Below are 23,329 nucleotides of genomic sequence, written 5' to 3' on the forward strand. Positions count from 1 at the left end.
AAAACTGGCTGGCGTAAGAGATCGAGGTTGGATTTCATCGAGAGGACGAAGATTGAGGAAGAAATTGATGAATCAATGGATATTCTTCTTAAACGAATCTTAAAATTAACATATGCTGCAACAACGTTTGAGCAACCACTTTCAAGTATCCGATCAAAATGGACCCCACTCGACAATTTTCGAACGCGATTCCTTCGAAAATCGAACCCAACGCCTTATTTCAACGCGAATTATGCGAACACTTTCTCGCTTATAGATATTCCAAGAACGATACCGAAGACTCGCTTCATTAATTCCTGGATAGTTCGTTTACGAGGAGGAACCTATCGGAACTGGAATATCTATCCGTTCCTCCGCCACGGATTCCTCGAGAATCGTCTTTCTCACGGAACACGGAACCCAGATTCCACGGGGAGTTAGGATTTATACGATCGACGAAACGGTTGAAAAATGACGCATGATCATCGTTCCGCTGGTTCTCGTGGAGGAAGAGGCGCCGCCGCTTCGAGATCTCCGCTCGATCCTCCGCCGAGGGGGGGAGAACTCGGAACCGATTTACGTGCACTTCATTGTTTATGAATCTCTTATTCTACGAAAGGAAATCGGTGGTCGGCTATCCGCCATCACCTCCCCTCCCTTCTCATTATTTATGAATCTACTCGCCGAGCTACCGTTCACCACTCGCGGAAGATGCACTCGTAAATCAGATTGTGCAAGTTCACCGTTGCGAGGATCAAGCCCGCGATAACCTTCCGCGAGTGGCGGAGTCAAGAGTTGCGGATACTTTATCGATATCTTATTGATAGTTTTCGATGTGTAGATAGCGGTACATCGTTGAGAGTTAAGGGATAAAATGGTAAATATTTATAGGAAGAATATTTTTTTCTCTCTCTTTAATATATTGTCAAGGGAAAACGTTGTATTGAGCTTTCGCTTGACAATTCAATTAATTTATAAATTTCGAAGAAGAATACATGATACGATTTAGAAGTTATATCGGTAAAATGTTGTTTGAATAGGAAGAAAAATTTTATATATATCGATACATCAAATTATCGGTACTTATCGATAATCGGGATTCCATACCGCATCCCTTTTCGATTGTTTCTCGGTATACACGCGACCTGTCACGGCTGGTAATACTTGCTTTGAACGTCTTTACGATCCACGAATGGAACTAGTCATGGAAATAGTTCGAGTCGTTAGAAGCAGAATTGAATACGCGGCGAAATGGCCGATGGAATGGCTGCCGAGTGTCCTGTTGCCGCGAAAGAGTATACACAGAGTCGTAACAATTTACGAGCAACTCGTCCCCTTACCGTTTGACCCGCACCCACGTCTTCCTCGAGAATGAATTTATTCCTCCAGACTCGCGTGGGTTTATGCGAACCTTCCTCGAAGGTGATCGATTCGAGAGAACTAAGCGGAGAGATGCTGTGCACCTGGGTAAGTTTCATTTCAAATTTAAATGAGAGATTATTTGTTTTCGATTGTTTCCGATATTTGGAAATATTAAATATTCGTTTGAAATAATGCACAGACTGTGGATTTTTACATTTGTGAGAAATGTATACGAAAGAAGATCTAACGTAGGTAATAATTTAATAAAGTTCGTAATCCATGTCGCTTTTACTTCAAATTTAATAAAAGAAATTAACGAGAAATAATTATTCCGCGACAGAATCCTATTCTTAAATAAAATGTGTAAATTCGAATAGAATTTTTTTTAGAGATAAAGGAGAACTTTAATTCAATTCAAATCTTATTTTAAATAATATCGTTTCAAATGTGTGTTAGAAATAACCCTTAAGCAAAAACCGAAGACTCGATTAAGGTTTTAATCCTCGTTATCGTTGGATCAGCCGGCCAAGTAAAATATGCAAATAACAATTGCCTCTGCCGGAAATGATAGGTGGGGCAAAATTAGCCGCCGGAAACGATAATATCGCGGTTTTTAATCTTCCACTCTTTAATCCCCCGACGAATATTCCATTTCTTTCATCCGTTTCCACGGAACGATAGCAAGGAACGAGATTACTAAACCCGCGACCTATAATTACATCGAGGTTTTAAGATATCTTAAACGAATCGAACTTATTAATGAAGAAAGCAAACAAACATGTGAACATATCAGTATTCGTAAGTGTAATACATTCCCTACGTTTTACGAATAAATTATGATAAATGTAACCGTTATATGAATGAAATATTAGTAGTAATTAATTTAATTGAAATCCAGATAAGCTCGTTATTTATCTTGTACGAATAAATTACGGATATATAAATGAAATTATAATTTATATGAATGAAATTTTAGCAATAATTGATTAATGTGAAATTTGAAGATCCTATTATTTGAACAATCGTCGATTATCACGATTCAATTATTCTTTAGTTACATCTTTACGAATGTCTTTTAATTTGTAATATCTGAATTCTAAGGTAATTTTCTAAATTATACATTATATAAAAAATTATCTCATATGATGCATAAAAGATGTATAATGCATAAAAATTGCGCAAGCCACGTCGTACATGACATAACCGCAAAAGAGGTTAGAATCGAATATGCCATACAATTCTATTGAATATATGAATATATATTTTCTATTGTCTGAATGGAAAGCATTAATGCTTCTATTATCACCTTTATGAATCTGCTTATTCTCCAATAAATTCATATAAACATGCAAGATCGTACATACCTGAAATCACGCGCAGATGAAAAGAGTCGAATAGATGTTCGAAGGATTCGTTAGCAAAGAGGATGTTACATTGCGAAGCAGACAACGGTGAAAGGCTACGCGGAAAAAGCGTGGACGGCCATTAATCTAAGAAGCGGTGACGTTCCAAGGAGCATAAATCTGCATGTTCCGGTAGCTGTGCAGGACCTTCCTGCTGCCTGTCCAGGATGTACGATCGCGATCATACGCTTCGAAGGATTATCTCTTCGTACGGATCGGATTTTATCTCGCGTTGGCTTCTTTGCCTTGTAACCGGCCACTGTTGGAAATTGCTCGAATTATACTCGAAGGTATCACATATTTGTGATTATTTTACAGTTTTTGTATGATTAGACTCAATAATATCAATTTGGTATCAATCACGCACTATTTTTGGTATCAATCACTTGAAATCGATGAAAAACTACGCAGCACGAGTTTCGCGCCAAAATGAATTCGACGAAACATTGTTATTCGTCTTTTATTAGATATATTATCGATTATTATTACTCACGCACTATTTTTTAGCGATTACTTGGAATCGACGACAAAAATCACAGCACAATTTTAACGATAAAATAAATTTCGAAGAGAAAACATCGTCGTTACGTTTTTATTACGCGTTCTACCGGCCATTGTAGAATTGAGACTATCGACATGTTGGTATCCTATCGATAGTTTTACATATATCGATAATATCGTTAAAATATCAAAGATAAAAATAATTATTTTTTTTATTCAATAATTATTATTAATTCAATTATTATTAAAATATATAAAAATATTATCGATAATAAGTTATAATAAAAATAAATATATACTATTGAAAAATTATTAAAATAAAATATTAAAATTTACTTCGATCAACTGCTTATTTCTCGCATTATCGATATTTCAATAATATTTTAAATATATCGAAAACTTGATGAAATATCGTTAATCTAAAGATTTAATATCTCTGATAACTTTGAAAATTAAAAAAATATTGGAATTCTAGTTATTTTTATTCGTTAACAATATTATCGATTTATTAAATTATCGATATACATATAGTCGGAATTCTATTGGCGAATCAACCTATCGCTGCTATATTCATATTGTTCTTAACCTCCAAAAGAGACAATTTGGTGAGCAATAGTGTCTACGAATATTGCGATACTGTGACGTATCGAAACTAACTTCAATTGAATTGATTCAAGTGATCTTTGTGAAAATCATCGTGCATTTTCGTATTAATTTTGTAACTGTTTGCAAGTAACAATTGTTTCGTGATTGTAATGTGATTCCGAAGTAGTTCGTGTGAACGAGAATATCCAGCGATGAAAGAACGATGGATGACACGAAAATCTTGGAAAATGGTCTCGTATTCGAGCAATTTTCTCGAACCACGTCTCTGTACCGTTACTATCTGTATGAATTGTCGATAATGGTCGATGGATTACCGTCGATCGACACACTTTTGATCGTGCGGCTATGATTAGATAGGATGGGAAACAGAATGCTCGAGAGCAATTTCGAGTCAAAGACCTCGTGAAACAACGTGTACTTCTATTTTATACGGTATCAAATCATCTTGGGTTAAATAATGTTCCAGTCTTCTTCTGCATGATTTTTCTTGAGAATCAGGTACAGATTTTTTTTTATAAAATTTTACTGTAGAAATGAATACAATAGAATAGAATTCTAATTGATATTTCTCGATATATTGATATCTCTAAGGTTTTATTTTTCGAAATAAACGGTTTATTAATAAAACTTTTAAAGACAAAATATCAAATTACTCGTACTATACATCAAATAAAATAATTTATGAGTTTTTGTACTGCATGTATAAAACAGTTTTCATTTCTGCTTTGAAATGATTTTAATCGCATATACAATATAATTTTAAAAGATTAATATAAAAAGAACGATATTTATCTGTACTATTATTAATGTAATTTTATAATTTTCCGAGTAAATTGTTATTTTAGAACACGATATTTCCTTTAATTCTTGTGAAAATTTCAAATATTCAAACTCTAAAGTCGTGATTCTTGAGTTATGTCATTTTTACAAACAAACGAACGTTTCTGTGTTCACAGAAGCGATTCTATCTATTCGTCACACTTAAACGGTTAATAGACGAAGTAAAAATACATCCGGTTCACGATCGTGGAATGATTTCCACAGCTGTTCATTTTCGGTGCCGAGGAGAATGCTTGCACCTCGTGTAATTGATTCTTCACGGAACCGAAAGATCCCATCGCGTAATTGCGCACACGAATAGCCGCGAGTGCTCGGCATAATCCCGGCCAAGGGGCTCTCGATCGTAACTTTGTAATTAACCGCCGCCGAGAAATACCCAATTCTAATAAATACCGGTGATCCGCGTCCTTATCTTGCCTAATGATTAACAATTTACCAGGATCGGCCGATTTAATTAAAACGACTCAACGCGACTCATCCATGTACCCATGTCTTCGTGATGGAACTATCCTTGCAATGTCCCGATCGTCTTTATCCTTGTACACGGTTAGACTAGTAGTTCGAACTAATTATAGTTTTTGCACAATTCATCCTCATAAAAATAAAATTCGATATAAATTTAGCCTTTCGAAATTTTTAATTTCATTATATGCATGTAACATGATAATAGTTATTTAATAGAAAACGTGGATTAATTTATAATGATTTTTCTAATCACGGTAATTTATATCGTATAATACATACTCGTATAATAATTTGTGCAAAATAATAATAACAACAGAAATGATTAATAATATCCAGGACCAGTCAAAATATTTTTCATATAGGATTTAATTTTTAATCTTCTTCATTATTAAAGAAGAATATGATACTAGAAATAATAAAGTGTGCTTTGTCTAATCGATAAAATCATGACAAAATGATATTGTAATTTATTTTATTTTTGAAAAATTAACAAGATAACTTTAATTTGCAAAATAATGGGTTTAATTTGAAAAGAAAGAACAAATATGACCTGCAAAAGGATTTGGAATCTATAAAATCTGTAACTTTGAGTTGATTATCTGGTATCCGTCCGTTATGAACATCTTAAAAGATTTTTCAAGAAGAGAATTGCACGTTGAGCTCGTTAAGCTGCTCGTTTGAGTCGTTAGGAACGGATACCAATTAAAAATTATTTTACCATTATAAAAAAAACATTACAATCTCGAAAGCATTGAAATATAATGTGGTATAATATTTTGCGGATATAAATGGATATTGATGGATGGAACGTTCAGAAGTTCAGATAAAAGTGATTACGAGGAATTAATTGATAAGGCGAGTAAATGGATACTTTACAAATAGATAATTAGATACGAAGTATTTAATTAAATGTATGCTCTATAAACAATTATATTCACATTTACGTGAGATTCAAATTTTTTGTACATAAATATTTTAGAAACAATACTTTTAAACTTGAATTTTTTATCTGAGATTCTTCAATCTTTCTAATCATACTCTTTATTGTATTTAAAATCGATTATCCTAATTCGATTCACTTCTACGTTTCTATGATAAATTCTTTGATATCTTTTGATACCTTTTATAAATAAATAAAAATTCGAATATTATTTACGAATGATTCGAATCAAAAAATTAAATGGAAAATAATCATATAAATTTTTACATGTTTAAAGAAAAGATTATTGCAATTAAATCAATTAAACGTAAAATTGAAATTAATATGCATATGATAGACGTTTTCGTCAACAATTTATCGAAGTAAGTGAAATTTTACAGAATAATTTCGAATTAATAAAAAAAATTTGAAAGAGATTCATCTATATGGAAAAAAAAAAGAAATTTTTTTGGATAGGACGACTCAACTTTTCCACATATATGAAAACATTCCAAAGGTATTCCACGAGTATATTAACAGTCTATATATCTTCATTAATAATAAGAAGCGAATATTTATACTACATTTAAATTTAAATATATGCAACCTATCCACTTACTTAATTGGAACCATTTGCAAGAGTAATTGGTTTATAATAGAGCTGGAGGATAGGAAATATTATTAAAATCGTGTTCAAAGCACGATGATGCAGAGTGCAACATTCCAAACATAGAAAAATCGTGGCCATAGACGCAATTACATTGCTCATTACCGTTCATCATCCTCGTCGGGGCTTCAAAAATAACCGAGGAAAGAAGACGCGTCGCTGGAGATCCGCGTCACTTATGCATGCAACATAATCACCGTGCACCGTTCGTTTCATTTAACGAACGGTAGGTAACATTTAATTGCCCTCGCTCGTGGTGTTTTTCAGGGTCCCTAGAGAGGAAATGCTAGTGATAGGATCGTGTGAATCGTATTTCATCCGAAAAAATTCCTTTCCTAGAATACATTCCAGATAAAATAAAAAATTAACGCATTGTCGAAAAGCTTGAAAATCTAATCGACCACTAATTACTTTCGTTCATAACCCATTCTAAGAGAAAAGGAAAATTATTTCCAACCCAAAAAAAAAAAGGAACAACTTATTCAATCGACGAATTAACTCATTCCAATAAATTAATCGAGCGATCAAATATTTTATATACCTTAATTCTCTTCCCATTGTTACTTGCCCCCATACCGAGACGACCCGTTGTTCCAGTATCGACGATTCCGATCGAGCCTCGAAAGAGGGACAAGGAGGGAGAGGACCCATTCGAGATCTCTAAAACTAATTCCTTGCCGAGTTGAACGAGTTAATAAGGGGGTGGGGGGAAGGTAGATCGGCGATCTAGTCGACGACCCAACGATGCGGAGGAACGCCTCCGCCCCCAGTGCATTTGTTCACGAGATCATTGTGCCCGCCGCCGAGTCACGAGCCAAGACAAATGGAAATTTCGTGCCGCTCTCCTCGTCTGCTGCGGGAGGAGCATGATTCACGAACGATGATTTCGAGGCTGTGTGGGATAGGGTTGGATAAGGGGCGAAGATAATCCTCTTCCTTTCATAAACGGGATAATTAAATGGGTCGGGTTGAGTCCGTATCAATTACGGGAGGAACAATTGGAGAGAGTTATTCCTATATGCAACGTCCTTTCGAGATCTCCTTTTATATCTGGATTCGTTTGTGATCTTTTTTAGGCTTGAAATTGTTGGGGCGGGTTTTGTGGAGAAAAGTGTCTTTATGAGAGGAAATTTTTATAAAGAAATTTGTTATTTGTTATTTCTGCAGCTTTAGTCTGTTTTCTTAATTTCAAAATCGTTTAAATTTCTAAAGCTATAAATTATTACAAAATGAATACGTTTATTATCGCTGGCTAAGTTTAATAAATTTCATCCTACTAATAGGAAATATTATTTTATTATTCGTGTAACAAAGATTCTATTAAAGATGAGCACCGTGTATGAATAATTAGATATTGTTATTATACTGGAAAAAATCTTTTCACAATTTACTGGAGTGCCGCTCCTATCGTTTATAAAAGTTTTTACGTTATCTATTTACTACCCTGCAACTTACAAACCCAAATAATTTAATGAAAATAAAAATTACTCGTACAATAAAAAAAATACTAATCCACCAAATTCACTCTACACGAATACAAGAGTTTTTAAACGTTTTGAATTCATATATACTCGTATATCGCAACGAAAAATTAATTGATCAATTTTTATTTTAATTAAATCTCGTTCCTCTTCTCTCCCCCCAAAAAAAACCGCTTGGCGGTTGATTCCCCATCGTGGAAACGTACCCACGACTGCGACAGCGGAAACTCGCCTCGAGAGATGTTTATTAAAAAACGATATCCTTTTTCTTAAAAAAAACCGGAGGAGAGGGGTGAGAACGAGGGGTCCGGAAGCGACGACGTGTTTCGCGGAATGGAATACCGGAAGCCAGACTTTATAGAAGGCAGAGCCGTGCACAACATCTCTCGAGAACTCGTCTGCCAGGTTTCTGTATCGTGGAGGGACCGGTTGTGACGTAAAAGATCAACAAGGGGATCCGTGCGCGCACGCGAAACGATTCTTTTCCTCGCGGGTGGAACGAGTTAGGACAATGCGCAACGAGAACTTTGTACGTCCGCTTTCAAACGTTCTTCCAATTCCTCTCTTTCGTATTTCGAAGCGGATGAAGGTCGGGCTAAAATAATTCCAGTTTCATATATTTGAGAGCGAATTAGACTGCAAGTAATCGTAGTAAAATTAACGTTAATGATCGTGACCAGCCGATAAAATTTATCTATACATAATCTTGTACGTACAATTGACTAAAGTTAAATTATGAAAATAATTAGACGTCGCAAAATTAATATATTAATCTCCAAAAGCAAGCTTGTCCGTTGTAAACAATCTTAAGAACAAAAGTATATATAATCGATTTAACTCCACTCTTAATTGTACGAAAAAAAAAATAAATTCGAAAAGGAAAAGAAATTGCCACGAATGCAAGCTGTACGGAACGTGACCGTATACATGGTGGAAATATCCCTATCGTTTGCCGACGAAAACGTGTCACGTGTTACCTACGTGCCCAATCCCCTTAAAAAAGAAATACTGTGTCGATAAAGTAGCGCGTCCGATACGTAACTACCACCCAAGTTTCCTAGAAAAGGTGTTCTCAGGTAACCAACCGCCGGAAGAAATCTCCGCGCTTCTTCTCCCCTTTTTCTTTCGCGGCGACCGCAGAGAGAGAGAGAGAGAGGGGCGAACATTAATCTTCGTAACAGTGCATCAACCCGTCCGAGTGAAACGCACACTCGCATCCTTACCTGCTAAGCGGATGCGTGCGCGCGAATTTATCGCGAAATACACGTTCGAGCGCGAAGTCGAGTTCTCTACGAGTGAAGTTATATTGCTTGTACTCGATGTTCGGCTGATTGGATAGTAGACGGATAGATACGCGGTGGTTGGTGAGTTAATGAGCGACGTTCTCGATTCGTAAGCCAGGGGAGATATTTATAAATTCGAAATGAATTTTTTTTTTAAAAAGACTTGAATTTATTGATCAACAACTATTTTATGTATAATTAACGCATCACGTTCATCCAGAAAGCGTCGTCATAAACGTGGATAAAATACGACGGAGAGATTCGAATCGATGGCTTCGAAGCTCGTCGAGGCTGGAGAAAGGGACGAGAAAGAAACAAGAGAGGTGAGGGTCCGGGTTGAACCTTTGACCCCCGGTGCAAGCCACGACAAAGCTCTCCTCCTCCGTAACACGGTCCTCTCGGCTATTCCAGTCTCGGTGACCTCGAACCTGGAAGCCTAGTAGAAACCGCATCCTTCGGGGGGTCTCTAACTCGCCGTTATCGCGTTACGTCCATTTCAGCTCGGCCAATCTCTCTATCTCTCTCTCTCCGCCATTTACTTGCGATTACCCCGAAGGCATGCAAGTCTCGAGGCGCGTAATGGATTTGGATTTTAGCCGCGATGACACAACGTGAATAAGGAACGCGTGCAATCAAAGATAACCGTGAGATAACCTAAACCACAGGTGAACGAACCGAACGGCTACCTACCCGGATCAGAAGTCTCGTTCTAGCTCGAAGGAGGAAGACGATCGATTTTTGGAAGAATAAAAAAAGTGAATTCGAAATAATGACCAGATCTCGAGGATCATTCCGATGGGGGAAGAAGAAGTTGGAGAACGAAATAGCGAGCCTTACACGGCAGTCCGCCGTAAGTATCGCTTGGATCGCTCAATCGGCTCACGGGTAAAAACGAGGGATAGGGAAAGGGGCCTATGTTGGATGGGAGAGAGAGAGATGATACCGCGGCGAGACGTGGAAAGAAGCTGGGTGGATGGAGAAGAGAAGAGAGAGAGAAAGGGAGCAAAAAGCGGGGGAAAGAAGAAATCCAGGAAGTAGCCGGTTGGTGAAACACGAGCAAAAGGTGGACGGGAAGCCGGTGACTTGCGTGCTTCCAGGTTGCACGGGCGAATTACTCGACCGCGCCGGTAATCTCGAACGACTTCCTCGACGAGAGCTTGTGGATCTCTTAACGCTTTTATGAAAGCGAGCGTTTATCGAGTTGGAACGATTTATTCCACGGAGGAATTGATTTACGTACACCGAGTTGTAAAACGAGTTGTCCGGGGATCGTCGTCCGTCCCTTTAATTTATACCGTCGTGTTTCGCGGGTGTAAAGGATGTTTCGATCGTGGGACGAAACAAGCGACACGATAACGGATTAATGCTCGAACGATTGATAGGGAACTAGTTTCGTCGATTTGTAACGCAATTACCTCGTACTGCGTCTCGTTCTGACTGATTATTTTTTAATAAGCAATTTTCTTTTTCATAAATTACTATTAGTGGATTAATCGATATTGCTTCGTATTTCATTGCAATGAAATTTTGTAAATATTCATAAATCAAAATGAAAAATACTCGATGCTATATCCAAAAATGTTTATACACTGTTGATAAATTTTTAAAAAACAATTATTCTTGAATGAGTCAGGATTAATCGCCCAAAAGGTAAAACACGAAAATTCCAACTTTGGTTAGATTCCTGTTTTACTAACAGAGGCGTGTGAAACTTAAAAGCGCGAAAATTTGATTTATTCGTCATAAAAGATTCTATGACTTTCTTCACCTTTTATATTCGTCTACATCTATTTCAATTAACGCTTTATTATACAATAACAATATTTTATAATATTTCTATCTATAAAAAATGAAAATCTATAATACAATATCTACTTTATAAATTAATATTTACAATCTCTCGTAAACATATTTAAAAAAACTGGACGAAAGATAAAAGAAAATCCTTCCTTTTAACCCTTTTATCCATTGCTTCCGTTCCAGATGGGCTCGTCCGCGATAGGAACGACTTTGATCACCGGTTTCGCATTGTTGGCTTTCGTCACCGTCTCCCGTGCCGCTCTGGGTAAGTACACAAGATCTTACATCGTATCGAAAACACCTTGGAGCGCGAGACGCTGCAAGCGTTTGTAAACACTCTTCCCCGTTTCTTTCCCATCTCTTTTTTCTCTCTTTTTTTCTCTTCAAATGGAACCGCTTTCCAGCTAGGACAGCGTTCGAGAAGCTGACAGACTACGATTACCGCGGAACGACGTACTACAGCGTGAGGAACCTGTCCCTGTACGAGTGTCAGGGCTGGTGCCGCGAGGAGGCCGAGTGTCAGGCGGCTGCGTTCTCGTTCGTCGTAAATCCTTTGGCGCCGATGCAGGACACCCTGTGCCAGCTGCAGAACGAGACGGCGGCGACGAATCCCGCGGCACAGCCGCAAAGAGCCGCCAACATGTACTACATGACGAAGCTTCAGATCAGATCAGGTGAGGGAACAAACTCCGCTTCTACTCACCTTCGAAACTTTGTAGCGCGGGATCGGTCGTGGCTTACACCTGCAAGCAAAGATTCGACCTTGGGAGGCTTTAAACTCTTGGACATAATCGAGCCACCAGCACGACTCGGTTAATGAATGGTAATACCCGCCACACCCCCTTGCCTGCTCTTCCCTTTCACCCGAGCGGCAACCCATTTCGAGAGGTAGCCGGTAAAGGAACAAAGGGGATATAAGAGAGGACGAGGCCGAGGAAAAATCCCGCAATATAAGTATTGGCCAAGGAATAGGAGAGAGAGAGAGAAAGAGATAATCCGGGTTTAAAACGACTGGTGGCGAAGTCGGTTGGGGGCAGGTAGATGTGCAAATAAACCTGGAAGTCGGTAGTTGTTGGCTTGAATGGATAGTTGCTCGAGGAGACTGTAGTGAAATGCAAAATGTTATTTTTTTCTAAATTCTGTGTGTATGTGTGTGTTCTCTGATAGTACTCGATAAATAGGAAGGAAATATAACGATTTTGAATCTAATTTTGAATCTAAAAAAGATTATTATGAAAATTTGAAATTGCATATCTTTAAGCAGATATGTAAACTTGTATAATGCTATATATAGTAAATTTAGATATTTATTGGTTAAAATGGAATTGTATCTTTTATTAATTTTGATATTAAAAATCAAAAAGTATCAAATGTTAAGAACAATTATAATTTCGAAGATTTTTAACCAAACAAATTTTCTTTGTTAAGAAAATTCATAAAAAAATATTAAATGAGTCTTAAAACGGTATACTTAAAACTCAAACCCATGCGAGAAAAAATATTCTTCTTAAAAATATGATTTCCAAAATTTAAGGAAAGCAATGTATTAACCTTTCTCCTCGAATTGTAATCTCCAATTTGAAAATTCAAAGTGAAACTTTATTCAAAATCGGTAAAAACAAAAAGAACGTAGAAAGAGAATGTTCAAACTGCGCCATTGAACCGAGTTCAAGTTCAAGAGGAGCTGCCGAGTCCCCAGGCATACACAATGCACAAAAGGCACATCCTCGGTGCAAGAACGATTTGCCAAAGAAGGGGAAAACCGGATGATGGCAAACAATGAGAGATCTACTGGTACTTTTCGGGTGGTGTGAAGGATGCTTTAAGTACGGTCTCCCTTGTAAACAGGTACCTGCAGCCCAAGGTGTCGAAAAGATCCCAAGGGGGTCTAAGAAACTCCTAATATTGGTTTAACGAGCCTGCTGGTACCTTCGATCCTTCCAACCATCTCGGCACGGTCGTAAAACACTCTGCGACGACGAGTGGACCTGGACACTTTCGAGGCGACAGGCCTTATGCCTCGAGGGACAATGGAAAATTTCGAGAAAGGTTCTCCGTTTCCTCGAAAACAGCGATTACTTTCCATACTTATCGGCCGATTGATCGAGCCTTGCCACGGTATTTTAATTTACGATGTTGGATAGATAAAGGAACGGGGATAATACGATAGTTTTATTTAAGTTTTACTCGTTTATCTTTCGTTGAACGTGTTATATTATCAAATGGTATCGTGCTTCGATGCTTCTTTGAACGGGTGAACCACTTGAGAGGACTTCGAGATTGGAAATTCGCTCGTTCGTGCTTTTGAAGAAACGTTTAAAAATTATCGCTTTAATATTCGAAGAAGGATAGTAATTTTCGAATTGGCGAAATATTTTGATGCGATTGACTCGAGATTGAAATCGTTGTCAAAAAAAAGAAAAACATTTTTATCTTTTCAGCTTACGTTACTAGAAACACGTGTTTGAAAAGTGTGAAAAACGGATCCTTGGATCCCTCAAAATCCCCGTTTATTAGCAACGGAACGACGCGTTTTTCAGCTGGCACTTCCGTTCGAAATCCTTCCTCTCTTAAAATAACCGGGAACAGACGAAACAGACCCCACAGTCATCGAGGCCTCGACACGTTAAGAATTTGCACAGGCGCGGTCGATGGGTAAACTCGCGCGTCATCATTTGGCTCGTGCGAAATTTTACGCAACCGTTTTTAATTTGGGAAAATAAAACATCCCGCCGCAACGATTAATCTTGAAGGATTCGCGTGAGTCACGGATAACAGAGTTCAACGCCGGTTCATCGTGCGTTCCAAAATATTTCCAGGGGAATAGAGAAATCGCGAAATCTCTCCTCGGAGGAGAGCGATTCGGGATGCACGAAAATAGAGTTAAGAGAGTTGAGAGAGACGGTTGAGAGCGTATTTTTAAAAAATTCCAACTGCGGTATTCGGTTGGAATTTCATTTCGTGCGTTTAATATCTTTTCGCGGGAGTTTTTTTATTAAAGAGTGATAAAAATAGAATCTAAAATTGCAGAAGATTTCCGTTCTCGCGCTGGCAATAGTTGCCATGGAAACAAATCGTGATCTCTTTTTTTTCTTTTCTTATCTTCTAGTTCCTATTTTTTTTTTGTATGTTAATATATTGATAACGTTATATCATATTGGTGGTGATATCTTATATTTTTTTTTTTAATTTCCTAATAACAGAGTAGAGCGACTTTCAAATTAATTCCACGTTTCTCTTCACCTTTTTTTTTTTTTCAAACCGATAAACAAGTGTTATTTTCATCAAATTAATAGTACCGTGTATCTAACATATATTCGTAGATAACGTATCTAAATTCTAAAACATATAAACAGAAAATATCCTGTATGCAATATCGTTAATTACGAATAATTATCGAATTAACTCTTATTCTTTTATCTAGCTAATTATAAGCTTTTAATGTCACGATAGATTAACAGTAAAAAAACGCGCTCCATAAACATTTCAAAAAACTACTAAATCAACTAACTGACTAATTCTTTCCTGAAAAGAGAAGAAAAAGGGAAAAGGATTAAAACTTGAAGAAAATGGATTATTCGAATTCGCAGGTGAATCATCAGGAGTCATCACGCGTCGGTTCGTTGGCACGATATTATCGACATTAGCGCCGGTTTCGAGGGCGGAACAAAAGTAATTGGAACGGTGTTTGGCGCGATATCCGCCTCGAAACGTATTCTCGTTCCTCGGATGTGCCAAGTCACAAGTCCCGACCCGTGATTTCGGCATCATCATCATCGTCACGACGAAGCTCGTGCTTGTCTCGCGGCCGTCACACATTTCCTATATCGAGTTTTATATTTTTTTTTTCTCACGTTTACGGTTGGAAATACGAGGAGCGGAAGAGGAGCGTTGTTTGGGAATAACTTTGAGATGACCTTGACCTTTTCAAGACGATACCTAAATTATTTCCCATTACAGAGGATTTTAGATAGATTTCTGTTTTACTTTTCCCTTTTTCTGTATTGATGATTTATAGTGATGAGTTGGAAATGTATAATCTGAAACGAATATAATAATAATAATAAAATGATACTTTTAAAAAAGAAATTAAAAAGCGTGAAATATTTTCGATAAATTCAATTCGAAAGAATGGAAACAAAAATTTTCAGAGAATCATAAAACATGTTTCTCTACGATAATTGCCGATCCAAGGAAAAGCGGTGTCTCTATCTGGCTTGTTTAGTCAGGCAAATAAAAATAACGCATAAACATATGAAACATAGCAGAGAGGATCGAAAAGATTCAGATCTAAAAGTGTCGGTTAGGGATACGAAATTAGAAGTAACTAGCGTTCCGATGCTGTATTTAATTCTCTCTTTCTCCCTCTCGCGTGGCTACAGGTGTCGGTATATGAGGCTCATGTGGCATATTTGAGCGTTACGTAAGAAAATACTCCCTGCTGTCTGCATGTGCTTCGTCAGGTGTGCAAACGTCGCGACCGCGGTCAGGCGTACATACACCCACGTGTTCTTCCTCTCTATAAACAAAAACATTTCACGCATCGTAAAATCATACGAGACTCGTTTTCGAGACGAGTTATCTTTCTTCTTCTTCTTCTTCTTCTTCCGATCATCATCTCACTAATCGGGTGAAAAAAATCATTTTTCAGAAAATGTCTGCTTGCGGCCATGGTCCTTCGAACGCGTCCCGAACAAAATGATCCGTGGACTGGACAACGCCTTGATCTACACCTCGACCAAGGAGGCTTGTCTCGCGGCTTGTTTGAACGAGCACCGTTTCACCTGTCGTTCCGTCGAATATAATTACGTAACTTTGCAATGTCACTTGAGCGATTCCGATCGAAGAACGACCGGGCAATACGTGCAATTCGTGGATGCCCAGGGTGTCGATTATTTCGAAAATCTGTGTTTGAAAGGTAAAATGGACACGAATGTATATATTGGGGGTAGTAAAGATACTCTTCTTCCCGAGAGGTCTTGGGATAATTATTATTATTTCTATCTGAGAATATTTCGTGTAAATTGTATTTGTAATTTTTGAAGAAATTGTTGATACATGAATTGATACCGCGTCCAATTAAATTTTTAATTATATATAGTAGCATAATTTTGTTCATTTATATGGTTTTGGCGGAAATCACGTGATTTTCGATGATATTATAAACAAATATAATGCGCGATATTACCGAAATTATTTGCAAAAAGATCGAGAAATGCTCGTATGAAGTATCCTAAGACTTTGAACGGAGGAATGTGTATGAATAAGCATGAAAGTTTACTCAAGAAATGGAAATTTTCAGGAAAAGAGGCGTGCAAATCTCAGAGGATCTTCCAGATGCCGCGAATCGGAGTGGCCGACGATAAAGTTGCTCAATACGCGGGATTGCACTATTACACGGACAAAGAGTTGCAAGTTCAAAGCGAATCCGCGTGTAGACTTGCTTGCGACATCGAGAACGAGTTCCTCTGCAGATCTTTCCTGTATCGTGGCGCTCCTCAAGGATCAGCGTATAATTGCCAGCTGTTCCATCTTGATCATTGGACTCTTCCCGATGGTCCTTCAACTTACCTCAACGCAGAACGACCATTGATCGATAATGGAGAGAGAGTTGGAACATATTTCGAGAATTATTGTGAAAGTGAGGACGGATTATTTAAATTTCTCCTTTTGAAATATCTTTTGAAAAACAAATATTAGAATAAAGAAAATAAAGAGAAGAAAGGGAGAAAAGAAAATTTCTATAACAATTGTTAGAGATATATAAGAAGTATTATTTTAGAAAATGAGTCATATTAAAATGACTTTCCCTTTTTTGAATAGAATTGATTTCTAATATTAGCTATTTACGTAAAATAAATGAAAAATCATTTATTTAGGAGATATTTTTAATAACATTACAATATTTTTCGTAACAATTCTTTTCTCAAAAGACACTTAAATAAAACAGACATTACGTAGACATATATGCTATTTAATGTATTCGATTTTCAGAAGGTACAGGCCCAGTTGCTGATCCACCAGTTGTCTTTGAAACCACGGAAGACCCTACCATAAATAATCTCACGAGAAACGATATAAATTGCGATAAAACTGGTACCTGTTACGACGGTACGTACATTTATCCTTCGCCATTAAGGTCTGATTAATAAACGAATAATTCAAAAATAAAGACTTTCTCGTTGAACTGAAATCCTATTGGTAAAGAATCGTAAAATATAATTGCAGTGTCGGTCGACTGTAAAGACACCCGAATAGCCGTTCAAGTTCGTACGAATAAGCCTTTTAATGGTCGCATTTACGCCCTTGGCCGTTCTGAAACTTGCAACATCGACGTAATCAATAGCGACCTCTTCAGGCTCGACTTGACCATGAGCGGACAGGATTGTAACACTCAAAGTGTGGTAAGTGATTGGTAATATCGTACCTCCACGCTCTGGCAAAATTTATCCGCTCGACTCGTTAAATCCTGTTCAAACTCTCTGTTCACTATGGCAGCGTGACGGTTTTCAGACTGGCATCTACTCGAACACGGTCGTCCTCCAGCATCATTCCGTGGTGATGACCAAGGCCGACAAAATTTACAAGGTGAAGTGCACGTACGACATGTCCTCGAAGAACATCACCTTTGGTATGATGCCTATCAGGGACCCGGAAATGATCAGCATCACCAGCGCGCCGGAAGCCCCTCCGCCGAGGATACGCATCCTCGACAGCAGATCCAGAGAAGTTGAGACTGTCCGTATCGGAGACAAGCTGACGTTCAGAATCGAAATCCCGGAAGACAGTAAGTGTCTGTTTAATATCGAGATACACGTTTTCATAATATCTCAATATCATTTCAAATTCATAGCTCCCTATGGAATCTTTGCTCGAAGTTGCGTCGCAATGGCAAAGGACTCGAAGAGCACCTTCCAGATCATTGATGATGAAGGGTTGGAAATTTGTGCACCTAAATATTATCCTAACAACGGAATCGATATCTTGGTTAAATCTTGAATTTTCGAATCTTGCAGATGTCCAGTGGATCCGTCGATCTTCCCAAGCTTCACGCCTGATGGAAACGCGCTTCAATCTGTCTACGAAGCATTTAGATTCACCGAGTCTTATGGTGTTATTTTCCAATGTAACGTCAAGTATTGTCTAGGACCGTGCGAACCGGTAATTGAACAAATTCATACAGATTAATCTGTATTGTTGTTTCCTCGATGAAAATTATGAAAATGATCACAGGCTGTCTGCGAATGGGGACGAGAATCGGTAGAGTCATGGGGCAAGAGGCGTCGAAGAAGTCTCGCAAACGCGACGGAGGAAAAAGCAGAGGATATGACGTTGTCTCAGGAAATCCTTGTTCTCGATTTTGGTGACGAGAAACAGTCCGACTTCTTGAAGAGTGACGCTAGCATAGACTTCAACGAGGCCGGTAATTACATAAACGTCAATTACCCGGAACTCATTGTATCGCGAGCAACGACAAAAAAGAAAAGTATTTCAATTTTATTTCCCAGACAAAACGGTGACCATCGTGGAGCCCTGTCCAACAAAGACCTCGGTGTTAATTCTGGGCGTGACGTGTGCCCTGCTTGTCCTTATCTACATTTCCACCATCTTTTGTTACTACATGAAGAAATGGTTGTCACCCCGCAAAATGATGCCCTGAAGATTTCCTGTCGTGGCCCAAGGCTCACCGAGGATCTCTCGTCTGGTGACAAGAGAAGCGACCAGGAAAATTACGGATAAAGTGCAAACTCACCTCGCGTAACGCGTCGTACGTGTTACTAGACTGCACGCGATGAACCCGAGAGAGACACGTGTTTGTGTAGACGCGTGGAAAAATTACGACTTCGCACCGTCATTCTCGATATTATTCACGTTTCGCGCGAAACACTGGTTCCAGGAAGCGGGCAGTCGAGCCGTGCAAAAAGCGTCCATTTTTCCGCGCAGACTACATCGTACGTACATTTTCTCAGATATTTCGGATTTATCGCGGTGCTTATTATCGGGGATTTATTATTTACTACACATTATTGGGCGAGAAACAAGCAGTTGAATTAATCGTAATACATTAGATATCATTCTTATTCTCGAAGAACCTCCAAGTGTAATGTTAAAAGAAGGAAAATTGAACGAAAATGAGAAAATAGGGGATATCCCTAAAAAATATGGAGGTGTGTCGTTTAAGTGTATCGGGATCTTGCACATGGCGGAAGTCACAAGCCGCTTGTGCAACACTCCGAAAAGAATCTTTCCGATTGACTATGGTAAAAGCACACTTATTATAGAACAGTTTAAATATAATTTTAAATTTAATTTCGACGATGTGAGCGGGTGACGAGGATCACGAGACTTGCCACTTGTGCAACGCTTCGTAAGGGGGATTAATAAATTTTACATGCATATTGAGGATCGATTTCGTAGACAAGGATAAATATAGGCAAACGACATTGATTTCAGAATATCTTATGGGACTTAAGCTCTACACTTACACATTTCGCATTCCATTCATTTATACATAATATTTATCGTACATATCGGATCTTTTAGATCGCATGGGTCGAAGATCGCAGGGATCTTGCGTGCAATATTTCGTAGCGAGTCGCGGAACATTGATTTTCTCGAGGACGATGAAACTGTGGTAAAGTAAAATAAATAGATTGCGAATACGTTTCGGTGTAAAACTCTCGATAATTGTTCTCGAGACTTATTCTATTTTTTTATTACATTGAGAGATTGAATCGTTATTTTCAATGCATTGTTTCACGAAAAAAAAAAAAAAATATTCTCGAGAGCAACTGTCGAAAGTTTTATGTGTATCGGGATGGATGTTTTCTTCTGACATCGCCTTCCTCGTATCGAGAAAAAAAAATACGAAAATGAATCTGATCGTGGAACCGTCGATTGGACGAAAAAAAAAATTGTTCCCCGATCCGCGATTAACTACGTTCTTTTCTCTAAGAGCAACCAGGGACACCCTGACGACAAACGTTGTAATAAGTACACTTTATTTAAGGACATCTTAGACACTGCTAACTGTCTTATCTCTTAAGGGCTATTTCTGATCGGGTTGCAAGGAGAACGAGGTGGAACGAGCAACTTACTCTCTCCTTCTCTTCATACGCTTTGCATATTAACCTCTGGATGACTTTCCAGGTCGTTGCCGGCGAGATAAATGACCCCTCGATCAACTATCGTCCGGCACAGCCCTGGCCACATTTTTTACTCCGCGGAAATCGACTTGTAACCCGTATCAAGACTAGCGATATTTAAAGGTTCACGCTTCACTAACGTTTCTAACGATACAACTAGCATTTAAGGTAGAAAATAAACGGAGCATGTAAACATAAGTAGAAAGAAGAAAAAAAAAATGAAAGAACGAACGAGAGAGAGAGAGAGAGAAAGAGAGAGAAAAAGAGAGAGAGAGAGAGAGAGAGAGAGAGAATTTTTTTTTTTTCATCACGATTTAATAGATTCGATCTTCAGCTACGTGTGAAGAAAGATGATGTTTCTATTGATAGCTCCAAAATCCTATCTCATGTTTTTATCCAATTGATTGAAAAATCACGTTTATCGAGGAGAAAAGAAATACAGCAAATTTAATATTGGAAGATTAATATATAAAATCATCTAACAAGAATTAAAATGTTGATTGTTTGATATAAATTGTAAGAAAAACAATTTTTCCGGATTTATTAGATTCACACATTTCAAAAAATTTTATATCAAAATAATTATATATCCAAGTTTCATCAAATTTTCATTTTTATATTTATTAATCGTTAGATTTATATCATCATATAAAAATGATTGATACAAATAAATGTATTTTAATTAAATAATTAAAAATTCGCGAAAAATCATTGTTAAAATAAATGATAATATCAATCATTCGCATCTTATCTAATTGGAACAGGACAAAACATGTGACGTTTGATTGGAACATATGTTTATAATTGATCGTAATCTTGTAACTTGTCTCGTAATGCAGAAGAAGAATAGTAGCAAGAAACACAATCATAAAATACATAATAGCGACAGTAATCATATTTTTGTATAAATTTGCATTAAATATCATTTAAATATTGCTTTACATGATAAGTATCAAAAAAGAATATAAAAGGAATAATAGTTGGAACAAATGCAAATAATTATTCATAAAGTTTTTCTTTATGATATCTTCAACTATTCCTGTTTAATTGCATTTATCGAAGTAATGATTAAAATGAATTTTGTAAATCAATTCTCAAAAGCAAAAATGAAAAAAAAAATAAATGTATATATTATTGGATCGTAATAAGTATTGAAATGAAAATACACATACACGCATCAATATCACTTGTATTCTATTTATGTACGTGAATGTTTTAATAATTAAACGAAGATCAATTTTTTGAAAATACCTTATCTTCTCTCTTTTCCATTTGATAATTATCAATGTATTTCCATTGCATAAACTCTCATTATACGGTTTTATAAAATTCTGATAAAATTCGAAATTGTTATCAATAATTGAACTGATGAGCTGAACAATCAGACGCGTAAACAAATTGAAATAATTGGTCGACATCCAACAATTCGAACTCAAATCTGTATAGGAGCGCGTGTTAAAGATGCACGTGTATGCGTTTATTATTGTGACAAATAATAATATGAATCACTTGATACGCTTACTGTCGATGAATAGTCAGTTGACTCTAGATAAAAATAATTGCGGCATCTTCGTTTAAAAATAGATTGCAATTGCATTAATCAAAAGAATTTTGAAGATGGTTGTAATGTTAATGTTAGTTTTTCAAATTTATTAGGTAAGCGTTAAGTAAATTGAGTAAAAAAAAAAACATGCATATTTATCGATGATTGAAAAAAAAAAATTACAATTAACGTTGCATTCTAAATGTTCTGCAGAAATATATATCGATAACGAGTCATGTTTTAATGAGGTTTCAAAGGCTAGCATTAATCGATAACAAATTTAACTGCTCTCGACCCTCGAAGACAGCGGTTATCTAAATGATAAATATTTTCAGTCGCTCGTTAAAAGAGGTTTTGCAATACCAATGAAACGACTGAATCATTTGAACAGCATGAATATCATTGGCCACAATTAACTTTATGGTTAATCCAATTTGAGAACTAAAAACACATTTATGAATATTAAAATAACTTGAACAATTTGAAACGCTTTATTTGATAGAAGAACAAGTATATTTTAATAGAAATAATATAAATGCACCAATATTACAATACGAATTATTAAATAATAATCAATAAATCACGAAAAAAAAAAGTTCAATGAAAGAATCTGATCAAAAGTGACGTTTGAATGTCGATAAAACGGATAATGCGCAGCTTTTTAAGCCTTTAATTTTTTACTACTCGGTCGATAGCAAATCGCGACGTAGTGAACAACGAGGTCAGAGCGAGACTACACCCGTAACGATCCCGTGTTTGAATTCAAGGTTTTCGCGGAAACGAAGTATGAAAGATGCTAGTAATCGTTTTGAATCGTGGTCATCCGCGTCGTCGTTGTCTTTCATCGTCGTACCGAAAGCAAACGTATGGCAACCTCGTCAACCTCGATACGCCTTCGCCAATGATAAGATAAAGGTTAGCATGTGTACGTTTCTCGTGAAATCGCAAACGTAGGCGTTGCTGTATTTCGCTTTATTCGTGTGCACTTCGATTCTTGCGTTCGTTTCTGATAATGCTTTTTCTTTCTATGTATTCTTTTTTCTTTTTCTCTTTTCTTTTTCCTCTTTTTTCTTCTTTGTCTTCATGATATCGTGAAAAAGCGAATGGATTGTGCAAACAAATAAATCGAATAATCTCGATGAAATGAGAGTTTCTTTTTGCGAGGTTAGCCTGCTCTACAGGTATGCGCAGGTATGCGCGAGTAGGCGCCATCGTGTGACCGCCCACGGAGAAGGTATATTTCTGCATCCGTACGTGGGCAAGCGATGCGACCAACTATGACGTTTAACCTATGTATATATATTGTTAATCAAGGCTGTATCATTTGATATATC

General features: G+C 37.2%; 1 protein-coding gene and 1 long non-coding RNA gene across 14 annotated transcripts in view; one reads left to right on the forward strand and one right to left on the reverse strand.

Moving 5' to 3' along the window:
• The window catches only part of LOC107997085 (uncharacterized), a 62,550-nt gene extending 59,358 nt beyond the window's left edge, over window positions 1-3,192 (reverse strand). Inside the window, exon 1 of the long non-coding RNA XR_003697528.2 lies at window positions 2,706-3,192. This is a non-coding gene — a long non-coding RNA (uncharacterized LOC107997085). The remainder of the gene's footprint in view (window positions 1-2,705) is intronic.
• The window catches only part of LOC107997084 (uncharacterized), a 46,170-nt gene that overhangs the window by 20,874 nt on the left and 1,967 nt on the right, over window positions 1-23,329 (forward strand). For 5 of the 13 annotated variants that reach the window (XM_062073416.1, XM_062073421.1, XM_062073420.1 and 2 more), the window contains exons 2-12: window positions 11,490-11,571; window positions 11,711-11,980; window positions 15,958-16,224; window positions 16,609-16,947; window positions 17,301-17,417; window positions 17,535-17,710; window positions 17,805-18,093; window positions 18,160-18,241; window positions 18,323-18,467; window positions 18,540-18,729; window positions 18,815-23,288. In XM_062073416.1, the coding sequence (XP_061929400.1) occupies window positions 11,490-11,571; window positions 11,711-11,980; window positions 15,958-16,224; window positions 16,609-16,947; window positions 17,301-17,417; window positions 17,535-17,710; window positions 17,805-18,093; window positions 18,160-18,241; window positions 18,323-18,467; window positions 18,540-18,729; window positions 18,815-18,966 (2,109 nt within the window). In that variant the 3' untranslated portion in view covers window positions 18,967-23,288. The remainder of the gene's footprint in view (window positions 1-11,489; window positions 11,572-11,710; window positions 11,981-15,957; window positions 16,225-16,608; window positions 16,948-17,300; window positions 17,418-17,534; window positions 17,711-17,804; window positions 18,094-18,159; window positions 18,242-18,322; window positions 18,468-18,539; window positions 18,730-18,814; window positions 23,289-23,329) is intronic. The other 8 variants (XM_062073418.1, XM_017055467.3, XM_062073426.1 and 5 more) reach the window with 4 other exon arrangements.

The sequence above is a fragment of the Apis cerana genome, linkage group LG3, assembly GCF_029169275.1.
Source record: "Apis cerana isolate GH-2021 linkage group LG3, AcerK_1.0, whole genome shotgun sequence".
Classification (NCBI taxonomy): Eukaryota; Metazoa; Arthropoda; class Insecta; order Hymenoptera; family Apidae; genus Apis; species Apis cerana.